This window comes from Kuraishia capsulata, genomic scaffold, assembly GCF_000576695.1.
Source record: "Kuraishia capsulata CBS 1993 genomic scaffold, Kuraishia_capsulata_scaffold_2, whole genome shotgun sequence".
In the NCBI taxonomy this organism is placed as follows: Eukaryota; Fungi; Ascomycota; class Pichiomycetes; order Pichiales; family Pichiaceae; genus Kuraishia; species Kuraishia capsulata.
In genome coordinates, this window is record NW_019172951.1 from 1,427,074 (window position 1) to 1,446,028 (window position 18,955).

At 45.3% G+C, this 18,955-nt stretch overlaps 11 protein-coding genes across 11 annotated transcripts, besides 1 other annotated feature; 5 read left to right on the forward strand and 6 right to left on the reverse strand.

Moving 5' to 3' along the window:
- Positions 1 to 91: 91 nt before the first annotated feature.
- Positions 92 to 139: a sequence feature (Short protein (KUCA_T00002055001, CDK26084.1) was converted to a misc_feature.).
- Positions 140 to 339: 200 nt separating this feature from the next.
- Positions 340 to 3,240, reverse strand: KUCA_T00002056001 (uncharacterized protein; the record flags this gene model as incomplete). The annotated part of the gene is made up of 1 exon (XM_022604298.1): positions 340 to 3,240. One exon carries the CDS (start codon positions 3,238 to 3,240, stop codon positions 340 to 342), a length of 2,901 nt encoding a protein of 966 aa, XP_022458093.1.
- Positions 3,241 to 3,448: 208 nt separating this feature from the next.
- Positions 3,449 to 4,741, forward strand: KUCA_T00002057001 (uncharacterized protein; the record flags this gene model as incomplete). The annotated part of the gene is made up of 2 exons (XM_022604299.1): positions 3,449 to 3,547; positions 3,692 to 4,741. The coding sequence occupies 2 exons, from the start codon at positions 3,449 to 3,451 to the stop codon at positions 4,739 to 4,741; spliced, it is 1,149 nt and encodes a 382-aa protein (XP_022458094.1).
- Positions 4,742 to 4,856: 115 nt separating this feature from the next.
- Positions 4,857 to 5,789, reverse strand: KUCA_T00002058001 (uncharacterized protein; the record flags this gene model as incomplete). The annotated part of the gene is made up of 1 exon (XM_022604300.1): positions 4,857 to 5,789. The coding sequence occupies one exon, from the start codon at positions 5,787 to 5,789 to the stop codon at positions 4,857 to 4,859; it is 933 nt and encodes a 310-aa protein (XP_022458095.1).
- A 253-nt stretch (positions 5,790 to 6,042) lies between these two features.
- On the forward strand, positions 6,043 to 7,135 carry KUCA_T00002059001 (uncharacterized protein; the record flags this gene model as incomplete). Its single annotated transcript, XM_022604301.1, has 4 exons — positions 6,043 to 6,112; positions 6,168 to 6,212; positions 6,280 to 6,350; positions 6,413 to 7,135. The coding sequence occupies 4 exons, from the start codon at positions 6,043 to 6,045 to the stop codon at positions 7,133 to 7,135; spliced, it is 909 nt and encodes a 302-aa protein (XP_022458096.1).
- Positions 7,136 to 7,891: 756 nt separating this feature from the next.
- KUCA_T00002060001 (uncharacterized protein) lies at positions 7,892 to 9,307 on the forward strand (the record flags this gene model as incomplete). Its single annotated transcript, XM_022604302.1, has 1 exon — positions 7,892 to 9,307. One exon carries the CDS (start codon positions 7,892 to 7,894, stop codon positions 9,305 to 9,307), a length of 1,416 nt encoding a protein of 471 aa, XP_022458097.1.
- A 1,069-nt stretch (positions 9,308 to 10,376) lies between these two features.
- Positions 10,377 to 11,234, reverse strand: KUCA_T00002061001 (uncharacterized protein; the record flags this gene model as incomplete). The annotated part of the gene is made up of 1 exon (XM_022604303.1): positions 10,377 to 11,234. One exon carries the CDS (start codon positions 11,232 to 11,234, stop codon positions 10,377 to 10,379), a length of 858 nt encoding a protein of 285 aa, XP_022458098.1.
- A 263-nt stretch (positions 11,235 to 11,497) lies between these two features.
- KUCA_T00002062001 (uncharacterized protein) lies at positions 11,498 to 11,851 on the reverse strand (the record flags this gene model as incomplete). Its single annotated transcript, XM_022604304.1, has 1 exon — positions 11,498 to 11,851. One exon carries the CDS (start codon positions 11,849 to 11,851, stop codon positions 11,498 to 11,500), a length of 354 nt encoding a protein of 117 aa, XP_022458099.1.
- Positions 11,852 to 13,230: 1,379 nt separating this feature from the next.
- Positions 13,231 to 14,547, reverse strand: KUCA_T00002063001 (uncharacterized protein; the record flags this gene model as incomplete). The annotated part of the gene is made up of 1 exon (XM_022604305.1): positions 13,231 to 14,547. The coding sequence occupies one exon, from the start codon at positions 14,545 to 14,547 to the stop codon at positions 13,231 to 13,233; it is 1,317 nt and encodes a 438-aa protein (XP_022458100.1).
- Positions 14,548 to 15,226: 679 nt separating this feature from the next.
- KUCA_T00002064001 (uncharacterized protein) lies at positions 15,227 to 16,156 on the forward strand (the record flags this gene model as incomplete). The annotated part of the gene is made up of 1 exon (XM_022604306.1): positions 15,227 to 16,156. One exon carries the CDS (start codon positions 15,227 to 15,229, stop codon positions 16,154 to 16,156), a length of 930 nt encoding a protein of 309 aa, XP_022458101.1.
- Positions 16,157 to 16,415: 259 nt separating this feature from the next.
- Positions 16,416 to 17,078, reverse strand: KUCA_T00002065001 (uncharacterized protein; the record flags this gene model as incomplete). The annotated part of the gene is made up of 1 exon (XM_022604308.1): positions 16,416 to 17,078. One exon carries the CDS (start codon positions 17,076 to 17,078, stop codon positions 16,416 to 16,418), a length of 663 nt encoding a protein of 220 aa, XP_022458102.1.
- A 354-nt stretch (positions 17,079 to 17,432) lies between these two features.
- On the forward strand, positions 17,433 to 18,476 carry KUCA_T00002066001 (uncharacterized protein; the record flags this gene model as incomplete). The annotated part of the gene is made up of 1 exon (XM_022604309.1): positions 17,433 to 18,476. The coding sequence occupies one exon, from the start codon at positions 17,433 to 17,435 to the stop codon at positions 18,474 to 18,476; it is 1,044 nt and encodes a 347-aa protein (XP_022458103.1).
- Between the last annotated feature and the right edge of the window lie 479 nt (positions 18,477 to 18,955).

Below are 18,955 nucleotides of genomic sequence, written 5' to 3' on the forward strand. Positions count from 1 at the left end.
GCACCGTATCCTATGAATGAGATCAAAAAGCATGGTATCTGGGACTTCTGTTAGTCCTCTGGCTCATAAAAAAAAACGTCAAGCCTCATAACTAACCTACCACAAAGCCTAACCAGGGCCACTTCAGCTTGACCGCCATTCCTCCTCTTTTTGGGGTTTCTAATGGGTTACGTGGTAGGTAAAGTCTGGAGATGCATACGAAAGCTCTCTGCTTGGGCTTAATCTTTACGTGTCTTGATCAGTTCTCGCCGCATTCAGTGAAACTTGAAAACTCTTTCAAGTCTAAGCTACTTGTAGTTTGAAGACATCTAGCAAGATTAAATAATGTACAGAGTTTCCTCACAAATGCTCAACCGTAAATGTCCAGGTACCCGTCGTGCTATCGTAGCCCTCGAACTTAGTATTGGGAACAAGGGAAAGCTTTTTGATATGCTTTTTGATGATGGGGTGTTTGGCATCGGTGATTGGTTTCTTGGTATCTTTGGCAAGCGGGAAACAATTCTCCAAAGAGATCTTGGATGGAATATTGAAGCCTTCACCTTCTGGTGCCTGTTGAGTCTTCTCTGGGTAAATGACACACTCCTTTGGACCAAAGCTGATGAGGTTCCCACAGATAGACGAAAGATCTATTGAAGTCAAATCAACCGGTTCCAGAAACTCGACTTTACCATATCCAGTTCTTCCAACGGTGAATTTCTTAACTGCTCTTCTCTCTGAGGCTGGAAGGGCTCGAAGATCCTTCAGTGAGGGTGACGTCCAGTATTCATCGTCGGCCTTGGCGGAGTCAGGAGGAGACAACAGGGGTTCAATGACCGCCACGTTAGGCAATTCGGCACTGCCACTGCTTGACTTGGGCGAGTTCAACTTGCTTTCGCTGGAATTGACATTGAAGCTGACCTGGCGGGTTGGACTTGATTGATGGTCGTCACGTCTCAAGTGCTCGAAATGGTCCTCGTGTTTGGAGCGTTCTATGATCAGACGAGTAGCGTTTTTCGAAGGCGCAAAAATTCCACTGGAAAGAATTGCTTCATCTGAGCTCGAGTTGAACAGGTTGCCGCCCTTGGTGGATGAGGATGGAGCTGGACTGAGACTCAGCGTGCGAGAAGGAGCAACCGTTCCGACGATACTTCCAGGCTTGGACGAGATAGTTTCCGAATAATTGAACAATGGTTTGGGTGCAAGCCTGTAAGTAGCTGTAATGTTTGGCTTCTTCTTGGGCAAGCTAGAAACAGGCTTAGCGACTGGTCTGGCAATAGGCGGGGCTATCGTTCCAGGCGAGACGTTAGGAAACAAAGCACCGGTTCCGTATGGGTCTGATGCAATTGCAGGTCCTTGCTGCTGAAACTGCGTGTTTGTGCCGAAACCATTTAGTGGTTGCTGCTGCTGTTGCTGTTGCTGTTGCTGTGACTGTTGAGGTTGGAAGAAAGAGTTGTTCTGTTGCTGGGCTTGTTGGCCAAAGCCAAAGGAGTTACCCGAAGGTAGGGACCCTCCTGGTTGTGCAGATGTCTGAGCATTCGAGTTTCCAAAAAACCCACCAGTCGTTCCAGAGGGTTTATTATTGAACAAACTACCTGATGTGCTTGATGGCGTGGCCGATGTAGCTCCAAAGCCCGTTGTTGCTGGCTTACTGCCGAAGAGATTATTGTTTGCAGCTGGCGCACCAGAAGCAGTGTTGCCGAATAGACCACCAGATGCAGCAGGCTTGCTACCAAAAAGTCCTCCACTGGTGTTTGAGGCAGCACCGAAAGTGCTGGGAGCAGTGGCAGAAGAGTTATTTCCGAAGATGCTCCCAGAACCTGTGTTGGTGTTTGTAGATCCGAAGGAAGTAGCAGCTGGGGCGTTGTTACTACCAAAGAATCCACCTGTTGTGGTTTGAGGTTTATTTCCAAACACGCTGCCGGTGTTAGCTGAGTTGTTAGGCGTGGCATTGCCCAGTCCGAACCCACCTGAGGTATTAGTAGTGTTGCTTGATCCGAAGAGGCCCCCAGTGGCAGGTTTGGCACCAAATAGCCCGGCACTGCCTGTATTGTTGGAAGAATTTCCTCCAAAGGAGAATCCTGAACCGGTGGTGTTGTTTGTGGCAGGGGCTCCAAAGGCATTGGAGGTTGGAGTAGTACTGCCGAACAGTGCACCAGCAGGTTTGGCACCGAAGCCGGAACTGGTATTGCTTCCAAAGGCATTAGAGGTGGTGTTAGTGTTGTTCGAGCCAAACAACGCGCCACTAGGTGCGTTATTGCCGGTTCCAAATGGAGAGGAGGAATTGTTGCTTGCTGCTCCGAAAAGATTATTACCTCCCGTAGTGGCATTAGAGCCAAAAGCATTGTTGGTCTGTCCAAATCCAGTAGCTGGAGCAGCATTGTTGTTATTTCCAAAGACGTTGTTCGAACCAAACGGACTGGAGGAGTTATTGGTGGCCCCAAAGCCAGAAGCAGTGTTATTGTTGTTCAGCCCAGACCCGAAAGCGGACCCAAATGCGTTAGAGGTTCCAGTGTTCGAAGAACCAAAAGCAGAAGGAGCTGCAGTGTTCGTGCTCCCGAATATACCATTGGTGGTAGCAGGCTTATTAAATCCAAAGCCTGTTCCCGTGGAGGCAGCTGTGTTGCTTGCACCAAAGAGCCCTCCCACAGCAGGAGCACTGGTCTGGCCATTTCCGTACCGTCTATTCTGCTCGTAATCCATTACCCTCAGCTCTTCGAATGAGTAGTTTCTATATTGAGGCATTGCGGAAATGCTCTCGAAAATCAAGGTTCCACTCGCTTCGTCCTCTCTGAAGGCCTTGAAAGGAACTGTTGATCCATTGGCAGCAGCATTGGAACTGCCAAAACTCGAAGCACCTGCACCAAACGGCGACGTGGTTGTTCCAGCCGCTCCAAAACCTGGTGTTACGTTCGAGTTGATAGAGCCGAACCCACCAGCAGCTGGTCTGCTTCCAAAGAGTCCTGCTCCCCCAGTATTGGTATTGGAGCCAAACGCATTGGTGGTGTTTGTTGCACCGAATGCATTGTTGTTGGAACCAAAAATTGCACCAGAATTCGAGGCATTGTTGTTTGCCTGCCCAAACGAGAATCCAGAACCGGTGTTGTTGGCATTGGAGTTGCCAAAAACATTGTTAGAGGTCTGGTTGGATCCAAACGGCGAGGTGGTGTTGGTCGTTCCAAATGGCGAAGTCGACGATGCCGCGTTATTGTTGGCACCAAACCCAGCAAACCCAGTGGTTGTGTTGGATGATCCGCCGAACATGTTCCGGTTTTTTTATAAAGTGAATAGCACAGAAACTGACTGAACTGAGGAGTCCTTGGTTGTTGATTCTTTGTAACAAGGGAAAAACTCAAACGGCGATTGATGACACGGGGTAAAATTGGCAGCACGCGAAAGTGGTTTGTACAACATTTTTATAGAGAAGTTGCTTACGTTCAACAACATTCAGAAACACTTGGAAAACGCAAGAATGGGTATCAAGGGTCTCAATGCGTTAATACTGGAGAATGCTCCAAAGGCCATCAGGACTGGCGAGTTCAAGACCTTTTTTGGTAGAAAAGTGGCAGTTGTAAGTGTGGTCTACGCGTTAATGGTATGCGAGATATACTAACTATTGGGCTAGGATGCGTGAGTGTGTTTTTTTGACGTAATACCGGTGAATGATTGGTAATATATCTGGAATATTAAGATAATGAAATATTTACTAACCTAGTTCAACCCCAGTTCCATGTGCTTGTACCAGTTCTTGATTGCCGTGCGCCAGCAGGACGGCCAGCAGCTCACTAACGAGCAAGGCGACACGACTTCGCATTTGATGGGTTTTTTCTACAGAACAATTAGAATGGTGAATGCTGGAATCAAGCCGTGCTATGTTTTTGACGGTAAGCCTCCGGTTATGAAAGGCGGTGAGCTGGAGAAGAGGTTGAAGAGAAGAGAGGAGGCCGAAAAGCAGGCCACTGATCTGAAAGAGACCGGTACAGCCGAGGAGTTGCAGAAGTTTGAAAGGCGAACTGTCAGAGCGACAAGAGAACACAACGAAGACGCCAAAAAACTGCTGAAGTTGATGGGAATTCCCTATGTGGAAGCTCCGTGTGAAGCAGAGGCCCAATGTGCAGCTCTAGCCAAGGCCGGCAAAGTGTACGCTGCTGCCTCGGAAGATATGGACACTCTCTGTTATGAGCCTCCGTATCTTTTGAGATATCTGACTGCGTCTGAGGCAAGAAAACTGCCAGTGAACGAGATAGACTACAAGAGAGTCATGGAAGACATGGAATTAGACATCGATATGTTTGTGGATCTCTGTATTCTACTGGGCTGTGACTATTGTGAAACTATCCGCGGAATTGGCCCAGTCACGGCATATAAGCTGATTAAGGAACACAAGTCGATTGAGAAAGTCATCGAAGCCATAGAGGCTAACCCCAAGTCCAAGTACAAGGTTCCTGAAAACTGGCCGTTTGCTGAGGCTCGTCAATTGTTTCTCCATCCAGAGGTTCTGGATTCAGACAAGGTTGAGTTGAAATGGAGCGAGCCGGATGTAGAGGGGTTGGTGGATTACATGGTGAAGCAGAACGGGTTTTCCGAACAGAGAATCAGAGATGGGGCTGAAAAGTTGAAAAAGGGATTGAAGGGAAGTACCCAGGGCAGACTAGATGGGTTCTTCTCCGTGATGAAGCAATCCAACACGAATACTCCTGCAGGAAAGAAGAGGGCTGGTGATTCGAAAGCTGATAAGGGGAAGAAGAAGAAGGGTAAGAAGTGAAAAGTATAACTGGACAATGTGTTTATTTTCTAATTCTGTTATATTCTGTGATCCGTGTATCCCTAAGGGAAGATGCCATTTTGGTCTGGTCTTTTTTTTGGCTTCTTTTGGTGCATCATTGTCCAACCTTCTCAGAGTTAGATGCAAGACTGGCAGTCTTCGTCTGTCCTGCAAACTTCCTCATGCTCTGGTCTATTCCAGAAAAACACCTAGCAACCTCCACCACTGGCCAAGGCATTGCCCTGAACAATGGGATGAAGTTACTGTAGAAGGGAAGCTTGATTTCACCACGCCGGCCCATGAACACAGCTTTCAGAACTGACTTGGCAACATACTTGGGATCCAACTCAGGCGCCAATAGAGTGGATGGCGTCTTTACACCCTTGAACATGTTTGTCTTCATTTGACCTGGACAAACTAACAACGTTTTGACCCCGTTTGCAGTGAATGCTGGCGGTCCTAACTCATAAGTCAGAGACTCGTGAAGAGCGATGAGTCCGGATTTGGATGCTCCATAGGCACTAAGTCTAGCTGGAGACATGTAACCCAAAACCGAAGCAATTGTCACCACGTAGCCTCTTTTGTTTTTAATCATATCCGGAAGGAACGTCTTGATGGTGTAGAAGCTTGAGAGTAAGTTGACCTGGACTGTTTTCTCGATGTCTTCGAAATCGATGTCGAGTATGGCCTTTCCGTTGGTGATAGCGGCATTGTTTATGAGAACAGCTACATCACCAATCTCATCTTTTATCAGTCGGCCTATCTTTATAACCTCGCTTCTCTTGCTGACATCACACTTATAGTACTTGACGCCAGGGATGTAGTTCTCGTCGTCTTCATCAGGAATACTGACGTCCAAAACAATCACAGTAGCGCTGGTGTTTTTGAACTGAATAGCAATCTCCCGTCCCAAGCCTGAGCCACCACCTGTTACCAGGACCTTATCGCGGTACGGATCAAAGATGGTGCCGATGAAGAAATCACTGAGTGTGCGGTAAGTTCTGTCAGCGGCATACACCGTGAATCTGAGGGTGTCTTTTCCAGTCATATGTCAGGCCGGTTTGGGAGATTTGAACAAAAGTCTGGATTTGAAGCGTTTGTAGGATCTGAGAGCTGTTTGTGTCTGTTTCTTTGTTCTAAGGCGCTTGTCCCCGTGAGCCAGAGTCTCTTATCAGCTGAGCCGCACGTAAACAGTATCGTCTGCCATCTCGTGACGGGGTCATTAATTTCCCACCTCAAGTCGCATGCCTCTCTCAGAAGACCAGTCTATCTAATCACCGATTGCTCACACATAATCAAACATGTTTAGACAACCGCCCAATGTGCTCAGAGTCAAGAGAAAGAGGACTGAAGATCCGCTGCAAGCTCTAGGTAAGCTTCGAAGAAGTTCACATACATTTGTCCGCAATCTCTAACACAGCCCCAGTTTTGGAAAGCAACAGGCTCAAGAGGTCTAGGTCTGATCAGTACAGTGAGTATGGGAATCTGAAGGAATTTTTGGTTCTAAGAAGTGTATGCTAACATTGTTATGTGATTAGTCTTTAAGTTGCTTAGGACAGATGAAAATGCAAACGAAGAGGATCCCGTTTTGAAGCCCACAGATGAGAAGGTGAGTGTGAACTGTGCGCTTGTCGCGATTTTGTACAAGAGCTGAACTAACCAACGGATTAGAACTATTTTGAAATACCGAAACCAGAGGTGCAATTGGAGGACGAACAAGTGTCGAAAGTGGCAAACAGGCCCGAAGTGTCTGACTTGCTCCAGGATTACCTGAAAAACAACGATGTTCCAACCAAAGCACCCAGGAGGAGAAGAAGCTCGAGTGCCCAGAGAGCAGGATTACATATTGAGAAAAGCTTTCAAAGTGAGGCTGGGAACTCCGAGTACGTTTACGACGTGTATTTCAGAGACAAAGCCGTTGCCGAAAGGTTGGAGAAGGATAAGATTGGGTATATCAAGTTTGACGATGAGTATGATCTGCTGGGTGAATTTGAGCAGAATAGTGATAATGCCATCTCCGACGATGAGGACTCCAATGCCGAGGACTTTTACAAGAACGACTACCCAGACGATGATGATTACGTTCAAAGCGATGAGTCCTATCTGAATGAGGAGACGAGGACGAAAAACGAGTTTGACGAGGTTGATCAGGGTTTTGGTGGTATGAGTGATGATGAAGATGACCAGTATGACATTTCTCACGATCATAGGAGGTTTAGTCATGGCGATTATCTTGAGAACGAAGGACTGAACGACGAAGAGCTGGAGAGTTACTACACGAAAGAAGCCCCGAAGACAAGTGCTTTGGAATCTGAGGCTTTAGAAAGGCATAATTTTTTCACTGTGGAGAATTCGTCGAAGAATTTTGGCAGCAGCACCAGGAAGTTGAGGTGAAAGAGATGATACCTAAGAGGAGAAGTACGATGTTTAATGCCTTTATTTTTTCATCGCAGAAGTGGCCTTCCTCAAGAGCCTGTGAAGAACATGTTCTGAGAGAACTTACGAGTCTTACAATTGTGATTTGATATCAATTTGATTCTATTTAAGATTGTAATATGTACTGAAATATTCCAATTTCGAAGTTTTTCCTTTGGTAAGAAATCTGCAAAATTTCACTTTTCTGAATAAGTTGAAACAATTCGAATAATTCTTTACATCCCAAACGACCACAAAGAAGCCAAACAACTTATCTTATCTAACAAGTGTCTGAATTATCAAGTAACGGCAAACACAATTGCATACTTAATCACAATGGTCCGCACCAAGAACACTAACGGTTAGTATCGCACAGTCGTTGGTAGTCGTCTGGCTGAGTAAAAACAGCTGTTTATTTGACATAAACAAAAATCAGCAAACGAATCCTAACTCAAAGTGATCTAAGAAAAAATCAGATGTTTTTCAGGAAATAAATACCCCAAATTCCCACAACTTTTCATTAAACTGCACTCGGTAGTGCATAGTTCAACCCGGGTCGGCTATCCCTTCTGAATCCTGATAAAGATCATCGCCCCGTTTGTGCCGGAACTTAGCGCACCTTTACACTGGTCCCGAAGAACATAACAAAGACAAAATCCTGGATTCGTCGTCAATTGCTAGACAAACAACAGGAATCGTTTTTGCTTGCCATATCACCAATCATAGTTCTTAACGATGTCTTTTCGAGGGGTCAAGAAAGCACTTATAAGGACCCCACACCAGTTGCTCGGGCGCAAATCCATTGAGGACAGAATCATCCAGCAATGGGAACACGATCTCCATGTTTCTGTGTCCGGTCTGGAATTTTTGATGCTTCAGAATGACAAATGGTGCAAGATTTGGGTGATCATCATGGATTGTTTTCTGGATGTCATGGACACCTTTAAGAAGTTCCACCAACCGGTTGGGGTATTAGACGAAGAGGATGAACCTACTTTGAAATATGACGAGACTCAATTGAAGTCCAGCATTACGTTGGAGGAGATTAGGCAGTGTGAGAAGCTGATAAGGGTTCTCAACTCTGAAATTTGCCACAAAGTCGAGATTGGAAAGGAAAGTTTTGACGAGACCTGCAAAGAAATGAAGAAGCATTTGGAGAATTCCTTGAAACTGCTGAAGAAAAGGAACCACAAGAAGATTGATTATGATAGATACCACAATGCAGTGGAAAAGTCGTACAGATCGAGCTCGTATAACGAGAAAGACATGAATAACTTGGAACAAAACCAAAATGCCTTAGACGAAACTAAAGCAGTCTTCTTTGACCTGGACGACAAAGTTCGTTTGATCATCCCCCAGGTGCTGGGAACGCTATCAGAGTTCATTAACAAGATGAGTTTGAAGGTTTATTACCAACAGGTGGACATCTATGAGTTCCTGTGCTCGAATATGGGCAAGTTTGTCCAGATACAAGGCCTTGCTGGCTCTGCATACACCCAGATTATCAACGAATGGGAGTCGGATATATCGCAGACAAGAGCAAATCTGGAGAGCATGGAACTTTTGAAAGACTTCAAACCGTTCCAATCCAAGAGCTTCCTCGACAAAACTGCCAGTGGACTGAACACCGGCGCTCAGAAACTAGGAGGACTGACGGGTGCCGCTCTGACAAAAACCCTGCATCCGCACCAGAAACTCAATCTGAAACATTTTAAGATCGAGAATCCTGTGGTGCCATTTTCGGACATGGGAATGTTTGAAAATCTGAATTTGAGCTTGAAAGAGGCAAATCCCGAGGAATTAGATGAGCCTACAGAGTGGCTGAAACCTTATTCCCTATCAAGTGACCAAGCAAAGCAGCCACAATCTGCGTCTATGCCGTCCACTCCAAACATCCGAGGACCTGCTGCAGAAACGGCCTCGCCCAAGACACCTCAGACTCCGAAAACTCCAAGCATTATTGGAGCGGACACCGAGAAGTTCACATCGAAGTCCATCACCAGTATTGAGAAGCTGATTGTCGAGTTGTCCAAAATACCTCCAATTGAGAAAGCACCCGCTATATCTAACAAGTTCAATTTCGATCGTGACGAGAATGTGAGAGATTTCGTTTTGTCCAGAATGAGCATCACCTCGACCCTATTTGGGTGAAAAAAGCATGGAACCACTCTGCATGCACGAGTTCCGCACTCTTTAAGCAATCTAGAACATCCTAGTCCGGGAGTCATGTACCTTGTAAGATGTTCTCGAATTATTTCAGATCGCACATTATGCACGGAAACTGCGGGCATCCAATATCCCATCGAGCCGGTCCCTCTTTGAAGTTCAAGGAAAGCATGCGTGATGCATGGAAATATCAATATCCAGAAAAAGTGCTGATATAGTTATTATATCACGGTATTAGAAATAAGCCGAGCTCACCAAAGATTGTCAACCAAATATTTTCTTGAGGTGTCTTTTGGGTCAATGATTGATGATCGAATTTACCTGCTGATTTGTGAAGGGCGATTACACGCACTGCATGACTTTGGCCCAAGCCGTCTGATCTGCATGATGTACTAAATACGTTTACACTAAAATGTGTTTTAACACACAATAGCACCATGACCGAAATAGGACCCGTCCAGGAAGGGTTATCAGCTGGATATGCAGTTTGCACTGATTCCCAATCGATACACCAATCACCCTTGAAATTGCAAATATCACGGCCAGCATCTTAATTTTTTCTGCTGCGTTGAAGAAAAAACGTGGGATGATTCGATTGCTTCCCCTCCTCCGTTTTCATTTGGCTCGGCCAAGTTCGGACCGCAATAGATGTATGATGGCTTAAATAACGGGTAATGATCATGCGGAAGGTGGGCAGAGTGATTATCCTACAGCTTGAGCAGAGAGAAAAATGAAAGAGCTGTAAATAAAGCATACCCAAAGCGACACAGAATAAATACCTAAAATAACAAAAATGTCCAGTATGAAACGGCAGCATGCTAATCAATTGTGAGAAATATTTGAATAAAGAAAATTGAAACGGAAGAACATGAAATCAACTTAAATAGCAGCAACGATGTTAGCCCTCGGAGAGATTATAGAGCCTGAGTAAGTCTGTAAGACTATGATCACATATCTGGATTGTATCAATAATAGTAATTTTAATACCAGAAGTAATCACAGTGATATCTTAGCAAACTATTTTTGTCTCCTGACAAGGAAGCCACCCTTGGGTTTAGCTGCGGTATGTATCATACTTGAACTGGTTGAAAACCAGACACTCATTCGTCAAGAAATGATTTTCCAGCCAAACCTCGCCATTGGCACGGAAGCCACATTCACAATTGCCCCATTTGTTCAGTTTATCGTTCAGGTTGTGCATCTTCTTGACCTTGCTGTCGTCAAATTGAAAGTGGCTGTTAAGCATGTGCTTCTTGAAGTCATAAGGCCTGTTGAATTGTCCAGTTTTGTGGTTGCAGCGGTCTCTGGGAAGATAGCATTGGAATCTCGAGATTGGATTGTGGATTCTTAGATGTCTCGACATGTCGCGTCTGATCAACTTCGCACAAATGTGACACTTGTTAGCCTGTTCACGCTTAGCATGAGGAGGAAATGAATGTGACGAGCGAGGCGATGCGTTGGAAGTTTGTGAACTGCGAGAGCTGATTGAGTGTGGACTAGAGTATGACTCGTAGACCAATGGAATATCCGATAATGGAAGATTCATCAAGCAATTCTTCGGTTCATCATCAGGTTTATGTGCGTCTGAAAAATCGACTATTGTGTTGCGCCTTCTTTCTGGGTCGCATGCAATCTTGGGAGGTAGACAGTCAAAGGAAGAGGAAGCAGTAGACCCAGCGGGTGACTGGGTTTGGATGAAAGAACATTCTTCCTGGTCGAAGATGCTGTTCATGAGACTGGCGCTGTTAACATTGTTGATGTAGTAGAAGCCATTCTGGCTCTGATTAATGCTATCCGTGCTAGTCCACTGGTTGAGTGAATGGGGTGTATCAAAATCCTGTTCCTTGACCATTTCATAGTCCTTTCCAAAGGTATCCGTTATGAACATGTTCATGTAGAATCCTTCGATCATGATGCTATGTGAGCGATGACTGGTTCTGTCAAAACCGGTGTTTTCTAAAGCAAACGGAATAAGTCGAGAAAGGCAAGCGGAACAAAGGAGATAGAAACCAAGTGCAAGAAGCCAAATCCGACGAATGGGCAGAATTAGGTTTTCCCTCAATAGGAATGCTGTCCAGAAAAACAATTTGCTAGGCTCGAGCAAGGTTGTCAACGATTAAACCATGTGTCTTTTATAAACTTTTCTCCTGTTAAAGGAACATAGACAGCAACAATTTAATACCGTAAATGCCCACCTACTATTCTTTGTCGGCAAAACTCTAATTTTGTCCAATGCGATACCATATGCATGGGCATGTACGAGGGGATATACGCCATGCATGAAATGAATTTTGCTACCTCGAAATAAGCTCGTATTGAGACGGATTGAGGTGTGCACAATACAACATGTGCAATCTTGCGCCAGCCATGTTGCAAATAGTCGGGATGGTACAAATATCGAGCAAGAAAAATGGCTTTGACTCGGTTAAGCCCTAAACCCGTTTGAATGTTACTCATCAATCGAAGTGACAGATAGTCGCGCGGGCTAGACCGCGTTTGATACCAGACCCTATCTTTTGTACCGGGCATAATTACTTGCACACAAAACAAGTCCGGTATCAGGGAGTAAGTGTTTATTACTTAAAATTTGTTTTCAACATCAGATAGCCAGATTGTGTCGGTAGTAACGTAGTAACATGAGCAGTAATTGGAGACAATGGATGCAATGCGGCGATTAGCGGAAGCTCGGGAACAGTTGGAATACGAGAAATTCCAGAAGGTTGTCAAGTCATGCATGGAATCTTCCTCGAAATGGTCATTGGCATCACCAGGGTTAATAATCTTAGAGCTGAACTTTTCGTGTTTATCATAATTCCAATCAAAGCGGACTTACCACATTATTTTTTCTCTATTGTCTTGCCATGTTGATTCTTGCATTTAAACTTCCCGAGTTTGATATGAGTTAAGTCGAAAGGGTTAACTGGTACCAAATGCCCAGAATAGAGTGCTGCTTGTGCGCCCATGACCGCTTTTGGCGCGCGCACGCATGGTGAATACAATAACGAGATTATTTAATAAGCTGTTTAGAAATATTCTACAAGCAGAATTCGCCCAAAATACTGATCAGTCCATTGTATTACTTAGTTTCTACTTTAAAGCAACATTTTACTGAACAAGAAGATGCCTGATTGAAATCCCGTGGGGCAGATTCACTCTACGATCGCGACTTCCCGATGCCTGAGTCTATATGCGGGCTTAGGGAATTTCATCAGGATTTATCAATGCAGCTGAGCGTGCAAGGCCGGGGACGACGATACCAGCTACCATCGTGGATTTCTCCTAGCGAGCCGAAGACCTGCCACAGAATAATGAAATACGTCAATGGCAGATATTTTTTATGATAGGCTTTCCTAACGTCAACTACTACTCGATCTCTTACCTGATTTCAGCCTAAATTTCAAGCACACCTCTATTGCCGACTGTTCCCAACTACTTTTATTCACTGGCTAGTCATAGTGCCATTTGCTGGTGGCTGCTCTTGACTTGCCTTTGCTCAAATCCCACGCCGCAATCTGGACGGCTTGAGAGCCATGCCAAAAATACGACTAACGATCCTGCATTACGGCTCATCTGTACCCCACTCCCATAGATCCGACTTTTACGAATTCCAGAAAGAGGCAAACTTTGACTTAATAATCCCAAATGGGATCATTTCGGACCAGGTGACAGCCTTGATGATGATACTAGGGACCATATTCAATAGGTCTTACCTACATCAGACTATTTTGAGCCATAGCAAATATGCTATGACCAACACGTGATTCAGATGGTTCCAACCAGTCACTGGTTTATCGCGCTCTTTTGTTCTATTGACTAAGAATTATTGAATTAAGTATCCCCTGATTAAACCTAGCTCTAGATTGAGGGGAGGGTGTGAGACAACTATGGAATGAGAAGTTTTGGCTTCTTTAAAGGTCTATTAGATCGTCGAGTCTCAACTCATCATCGACCCTCAAAGACCCAATCCCGTTGAATTCCTCATCATTCAACGGGGTAGAGTCCTTGTACATGCTCTGCACCAGGTTGTCGTTATCAGACTCCTTCACAAAGTCGCTCGAGCTTATGGGTATGCTTCCGATGGAGTCAATGTTGTCCAGAAACGAGCCACCTGTCGATGTCTTGGAGACTGTATTCGCCATTTGACTAGCCATAAGATTAGGTATATGGCTGGAAGATCCCATGTGCGAGTTCATGTTCAGATTGTTCATGTTCAGACTCATGCTCGTTGTGGAGTCGTTGTGACTGTTTTCAGTCAAGGTCTTGGTGTGATACAGCTCTTCAACCATGGTAGAGTTCGTCTTGGAATTGGTTAATTGAAAACCATTCAGCGAGTCTGAAGAATTCATCGTCAACAATGATGGTCTCGGTGGTGACAACGTGTTTGCGGTGGAGTTTGAAGACAACGATATGAAACTGGTGGTTCTTCTCGGAGTGGGATATGGCGAGAAATGACCGTGGATCGAATGTGCATGATGTCCCGAATGGTGAAGATTAACACTAGAGCTGGAGCTAGAAGAGTGATTCAGGTGTCTTGACTTGATGCTAGAACCCGTATGGTTTTGCTGCAAAGAGTCGGTACTTCCCTCTGGCGGAGATGCCATTTTGGGACCAAGTAGAGGGTACAGAGGAAACAACCCCTCTGGAGTCATCGGTTGGTGATGCTGGAAGCCCACGGAGGGCTCACGATCAAACAGATCCAGAAGGCCGCTGTTGTTTCTATCTTGTAACAGATTATTGAGGTTGTTGGTCATCGTATTCAAGGGACCAATGTACTCGTCAATCGGTATGGTGATCTCTCCAGGATTTTTGAGTTCCCCGTAATCCTCCGGACTTGATTCGTCGATTTTCTTGATAGAACCATTGCCAGAGCCCGGGTTAGAAGGTGGTTGCAACTGGGGATGCGACTGCAGACTCGTTTGGCTAGACTGGCTCGATTGGCTAGACTGACTCGATCTTTTCTTCACTTGACAAGTGCACTTACCATCGATATGGCAAGGGCAATTCAGTTCATGCGCATCATGTGTCACTTTGCTCTTCTTTCCGCAAACGCAGCTCACGTGGTTGTGTTTCAGCTTTCTCTGCTCGCGACAGTGCTCGCATTGGGTGGTAGGTCTTCCCTTGGGCTTGATCGCCAACAAAGGCTGATCGGTGTGGGTGCACGCCGTTACTCTGTGTCCTCGAACACACCGTTCACAGGCGTACTTGACACCGTTTATCATCACCATTTTGGGCCAGTTTGTGTATATGAAGGCGTATGTGTGATACAACGAATAAAACTCGATAAACTCCAGCTTCTCAGAACCTCCAAATCACGACCAAGCTTCCATTTAGGTCTGTGTTTTGTAGAAGTTGGGGATCTGCGCGGTGGAATGGAACAGAGAAAGATGCGAATGTGTATGGTTCGTTGCTCGACAAGGGCTCATCCAAGATCGGGCAGGAAACAAGCAAAAAGAATAAAAAACCACCACACTCAGGATTTCAGGGGCCACTCAAGTGCAAATAATTGATGGCTTAGTCCAAAAATCAAGGATTTCGACCAAAAACTGATACTGTTGTTACAACGCAAGGTCAACAAAAAGAGTCAGAGTCAGAGTTAGTTGACAAATCGAGGAGCAGAACCATACTGTTGGTTACACACGCCATGCCCCCGCCCGCTAAAACTGTGGAAGTCTGCGGGGCCACGACCCAGACCGAGGGTTCCAAACCGAGGTCTGCCAAATCGGGCAACTCGGTATTACCTGCTTAGGTTCTGCAGCACTGCCCCGAGGGGGGTGATAGGGCTTTGCATGAACTGCGATAATCCATAGACTGCATGGTAGGCTGTACTGGGTGCTTTTTTTTCTTTCTCTTCAATTGGCCACTCAATTGTTTTCAAGTCGCTTCAAGCAGAAACCCTACTCAACCATGAAGGCCGACTGGTATCCCGAGACCCCCAAGGTTTGGACCACTCTCATTACTAATACCAAGTATCTGACTGGTCTTATAGTCCTTGATTACTCATTGAAAAAAGCTGGCTCCAAGTACCCACTTGTGGCGTTATACACGGACACATTCACTGAGGAAGGACATGCTGCGCTGGACCGCAGAAATATCCCAAAGCTGAAAATTGAGTATCTTTTGCCGATTTCCAGCAAGGACTACTCCAATGACACCAGATTCTACGATTGTTGGACCAAGCTCCAACCGTTCAGTTTGACCCAATTCGAAAGGGTCGTCCAACTGGACTCGGACATGGTTGTTTTGCAGAACATGGACGAGCTGATGGACATCAAGCTTGGGCCAGATGCAGTCTTCGCGGCTTCTCACGCGTGTGTTTGTAACCCATACAACAAGGCCCATTATCCCAAGGATTGGGTCAAGGAAAACTGTGCGTACACGGACTACAGTGCTAAGAAGCACAGCAGTGTTCCACAGGATGATTTTGAGCTTGATTACAAAGGGCCCTCGTCTTTCAGCGGATTGGGTATCTGTAATGGAGGCCTCCAAGTTGTCCAGCCCAGTAAAGAAAGCTATGATAAGATCACTCAGGTTCTCCAGAATCCGTCGCAGACCTCAGATTACGACTTCGCAGACCAATCGCTGTTGTCTGATGTCTTTCAGGGAAAATGGTACGCTCTTTCGTACAAGTACAATGCTCTGAAGACACTTGCAACCATCCACAGCGATCTCTGGGATATTTCTGAGGTGAAAAACGTTCATTACATTATCAGCCCTAAGCCTTGGGATGTGGATGAGTCTTATGATGATGACACTGAAACCTTCAAATTTTGGTGGGACTTAAATAAGAAGAGACTCGCAAGTGAGGCTGAGGCTGGAGTGAAGGATGAGTTTTAGTCAGCAGAGGTTTCTGAGAAAGATGTGAAGAATCGGTAACGAGTCTTGATATTCTCGAGTGCCAGATAATTGAATGAAAAGCTTGGTTTTAAAAACTGTCAGCGCTTTTCACCTGATTTTGGATTTCTTGTGCTATATAATTGCCTCCTGGCTTAGATATTGCTGTTTTAATCGTCTTTAGAATCTCACCAGACTCAATAATAAAGATTGACAGTAGCCCAATCCCATCTGTGTCGCTTCTGCTTCCTGGTTCGGTGTGCTATATGATCTCCACCGCCTTCTTCTCAAACAAGTCTTTGATCGCTTCATATCTCAACGCATAGATTCCCCCCTTTATCAACTCTACCGGCTCATCGTCCACTGTGATGTCGTTATTCTCCAGAGCCCTGATAAAAACAACCGTCTTCAAGTCCGGCCTCGTTATCATTGACAAACCTCCACTGGTATCGTCAATCTTCTGCAGCGTTTCCGGCAACTTCCCCAAAAACGTGGTGTTGTAAAGATCTAACAGCAACTTCAGATGATTCTCCATGTAAACGTACTCGTCATTCGAGAGTTTCTTCACTTCCGAGGCCTCAGACCGTATGAAGATGGAGAACCGGTCTATCTTCGAAAGTCTTGTTCTTAGGTACGATCTCAGTAGAAAATTAATCCTATTGAGCTCACTCTCCACAATAACTAGAGTCAGCTTGATTTCCTTCTCATTTTGCAATTCAATCGAGTTCAACTCAATAAACTCGATCTGGGCCCTTACCCTCTCCATCATCCTATCCACGAGGTCAGCTTCATATATGAGCAAATCGGGGGTGAGTCTCTCATTCACCCAGCAACGGATCAGACTTTGGTTATCCAAGTCTCTGGACGACTTTGTGGAAGTGGAGTTTTCAAATTCGTTGAGGATGTCGTCGATGTTCATGTTCATGTTGCAGTTAAATGAGTGTGGCTAGTAAGAGAATCTGGTAGGTGTATGATTTGGACCGCTGCCAATAATGTCAAATCGCAATGCGAAATACAAGCTTGCAAGCGCCAAGTCAAAATACGATCCCAACTGGAGAATAATGTTGCTCTAAACTCTTGTTAAACTCTCACGTCTTGTCTTCATCTGCTTCAGGCTAACGGGTGAATAACGCGTGGACGTGTACGCGTCAGTTTTTATTGTGAGACTTCCAGTGTGCGTTTGAATGAGCCGATTGAGTTTGTCCGTTGAAATTGACCACACACTAATCGAGCTCGAGATCCAGCTGTTTTGAGTATTAGTTGCAAATAGAGCTCCATAATGGAAACAGAGGCAGCACAATTTTTCATGACAGCGCTGCGACTGGCCGGTCGCATGGACACACGGCTGAACTACAACACGGTCACGAAATCAGAACGGTTAAAACTCACACGGACGTTCGAGTTGGACGACGAAGATTTCTCTGTTGAATCGATTGATGCCAGTCCATTCTTCCCGCTGTTTGTGGTTTCGTACACCTCCGTGAGCAACTTTCATCGCTCCAAGATCGTGGTGTGGTCCTTAAACAACAAATTGCCAGAGAAGGTGCTGAACACCTCGACAAGAATTAAAGTGGTGCAATTTTCAAAAACCAAATCGAATATCATCTATGGATGCGGCATGAATGGGAAATTGGTGACGTGGGACCTAAATTCGCATTCTTCGTTTACACTGGGAGAGTCCATGAAGTTTAGAAATTGCCATAGTTTCCCAATTGTGGGAATGGTTCAAGACTCGGGAAAGAGCTATACCTGTGGGATTGATGGTGTAGTCTGTTTTTGGTCGCTTTTCATCGATACTGGTGGACCAATGGGAAACCCTATTCAGCTGGTGGATGATACCAAAGGCGAGGAACTGAGTATTAGTGCATTAACGAACTACGAAGGAGACTCAATAGTTGGGTGTGAGAACGGTGACGTTTATAGGGTCAAGCTTGAGACCGGAAAACTCGAAAAGCTAACTTCGCATATCAAGGGTCTGGTTACCGGTCTGGATGTTGACCCTGAGTCTGCCACGGTGATCACAGCAGGTCTAGATAAGACTATCCACCAGATTGATCTCATTTCGAAATCAGCACAGACAATTAACCAGAAAACGGTGGTGATGGATCTGAAGTTCCAGGCCAAGGGCAAACGACAGAACTTTGTGACGGTTGATCTCGATGGAAATGTCATGCTGTGGAATCTAAAGGACTCACTGGAACCACTGGAGACGATTAGGGTAGAACACGGATTGAATAAGGTTATGTGGTTTTCTAACGAAAACATCTTTCTGTGTGGAGGAGTTCGTGGGGAAGTTCATCTGTTTGAACTGAGAGATATGTAATGAATAATGACAAACCAGAGCGCAGAAAATGTTCGTAGACTGTTACAAAACCAGGATCATCTTGTAAAGTACTACTATTGGTCTGCAAGTTTTGTCAGAACCGTTCATGGGTTTTTACAATTGAAGGTGCGGCCCCAATTGGGGATGTAGTGCACAAACACAAACCAGATCAAATTTTCTTACCCGGCCGATGAGCCAAGGCCATGGTGAAAAAAAAACCGCCCTAATCTTTTTCTTCTACTATATCAACTACCAACGTAGTGATGTGCACATTCAGCGTCCAGATGGCGTAGAGGGCGAGGCTCGCGCTCCTCACCATTGGCCCTGATGGATACACACTGGGGAAATATCTCCGTGGTCATTGTAATGGGCAAATCTCCGGATTCGCGCATCCAGGTGACGATGGTAAACGAACCCCAGAGATCAACCTTTCAGATGTAACTACGGCGCGAGGATGTTATTAATTTAAATCCAAAAGC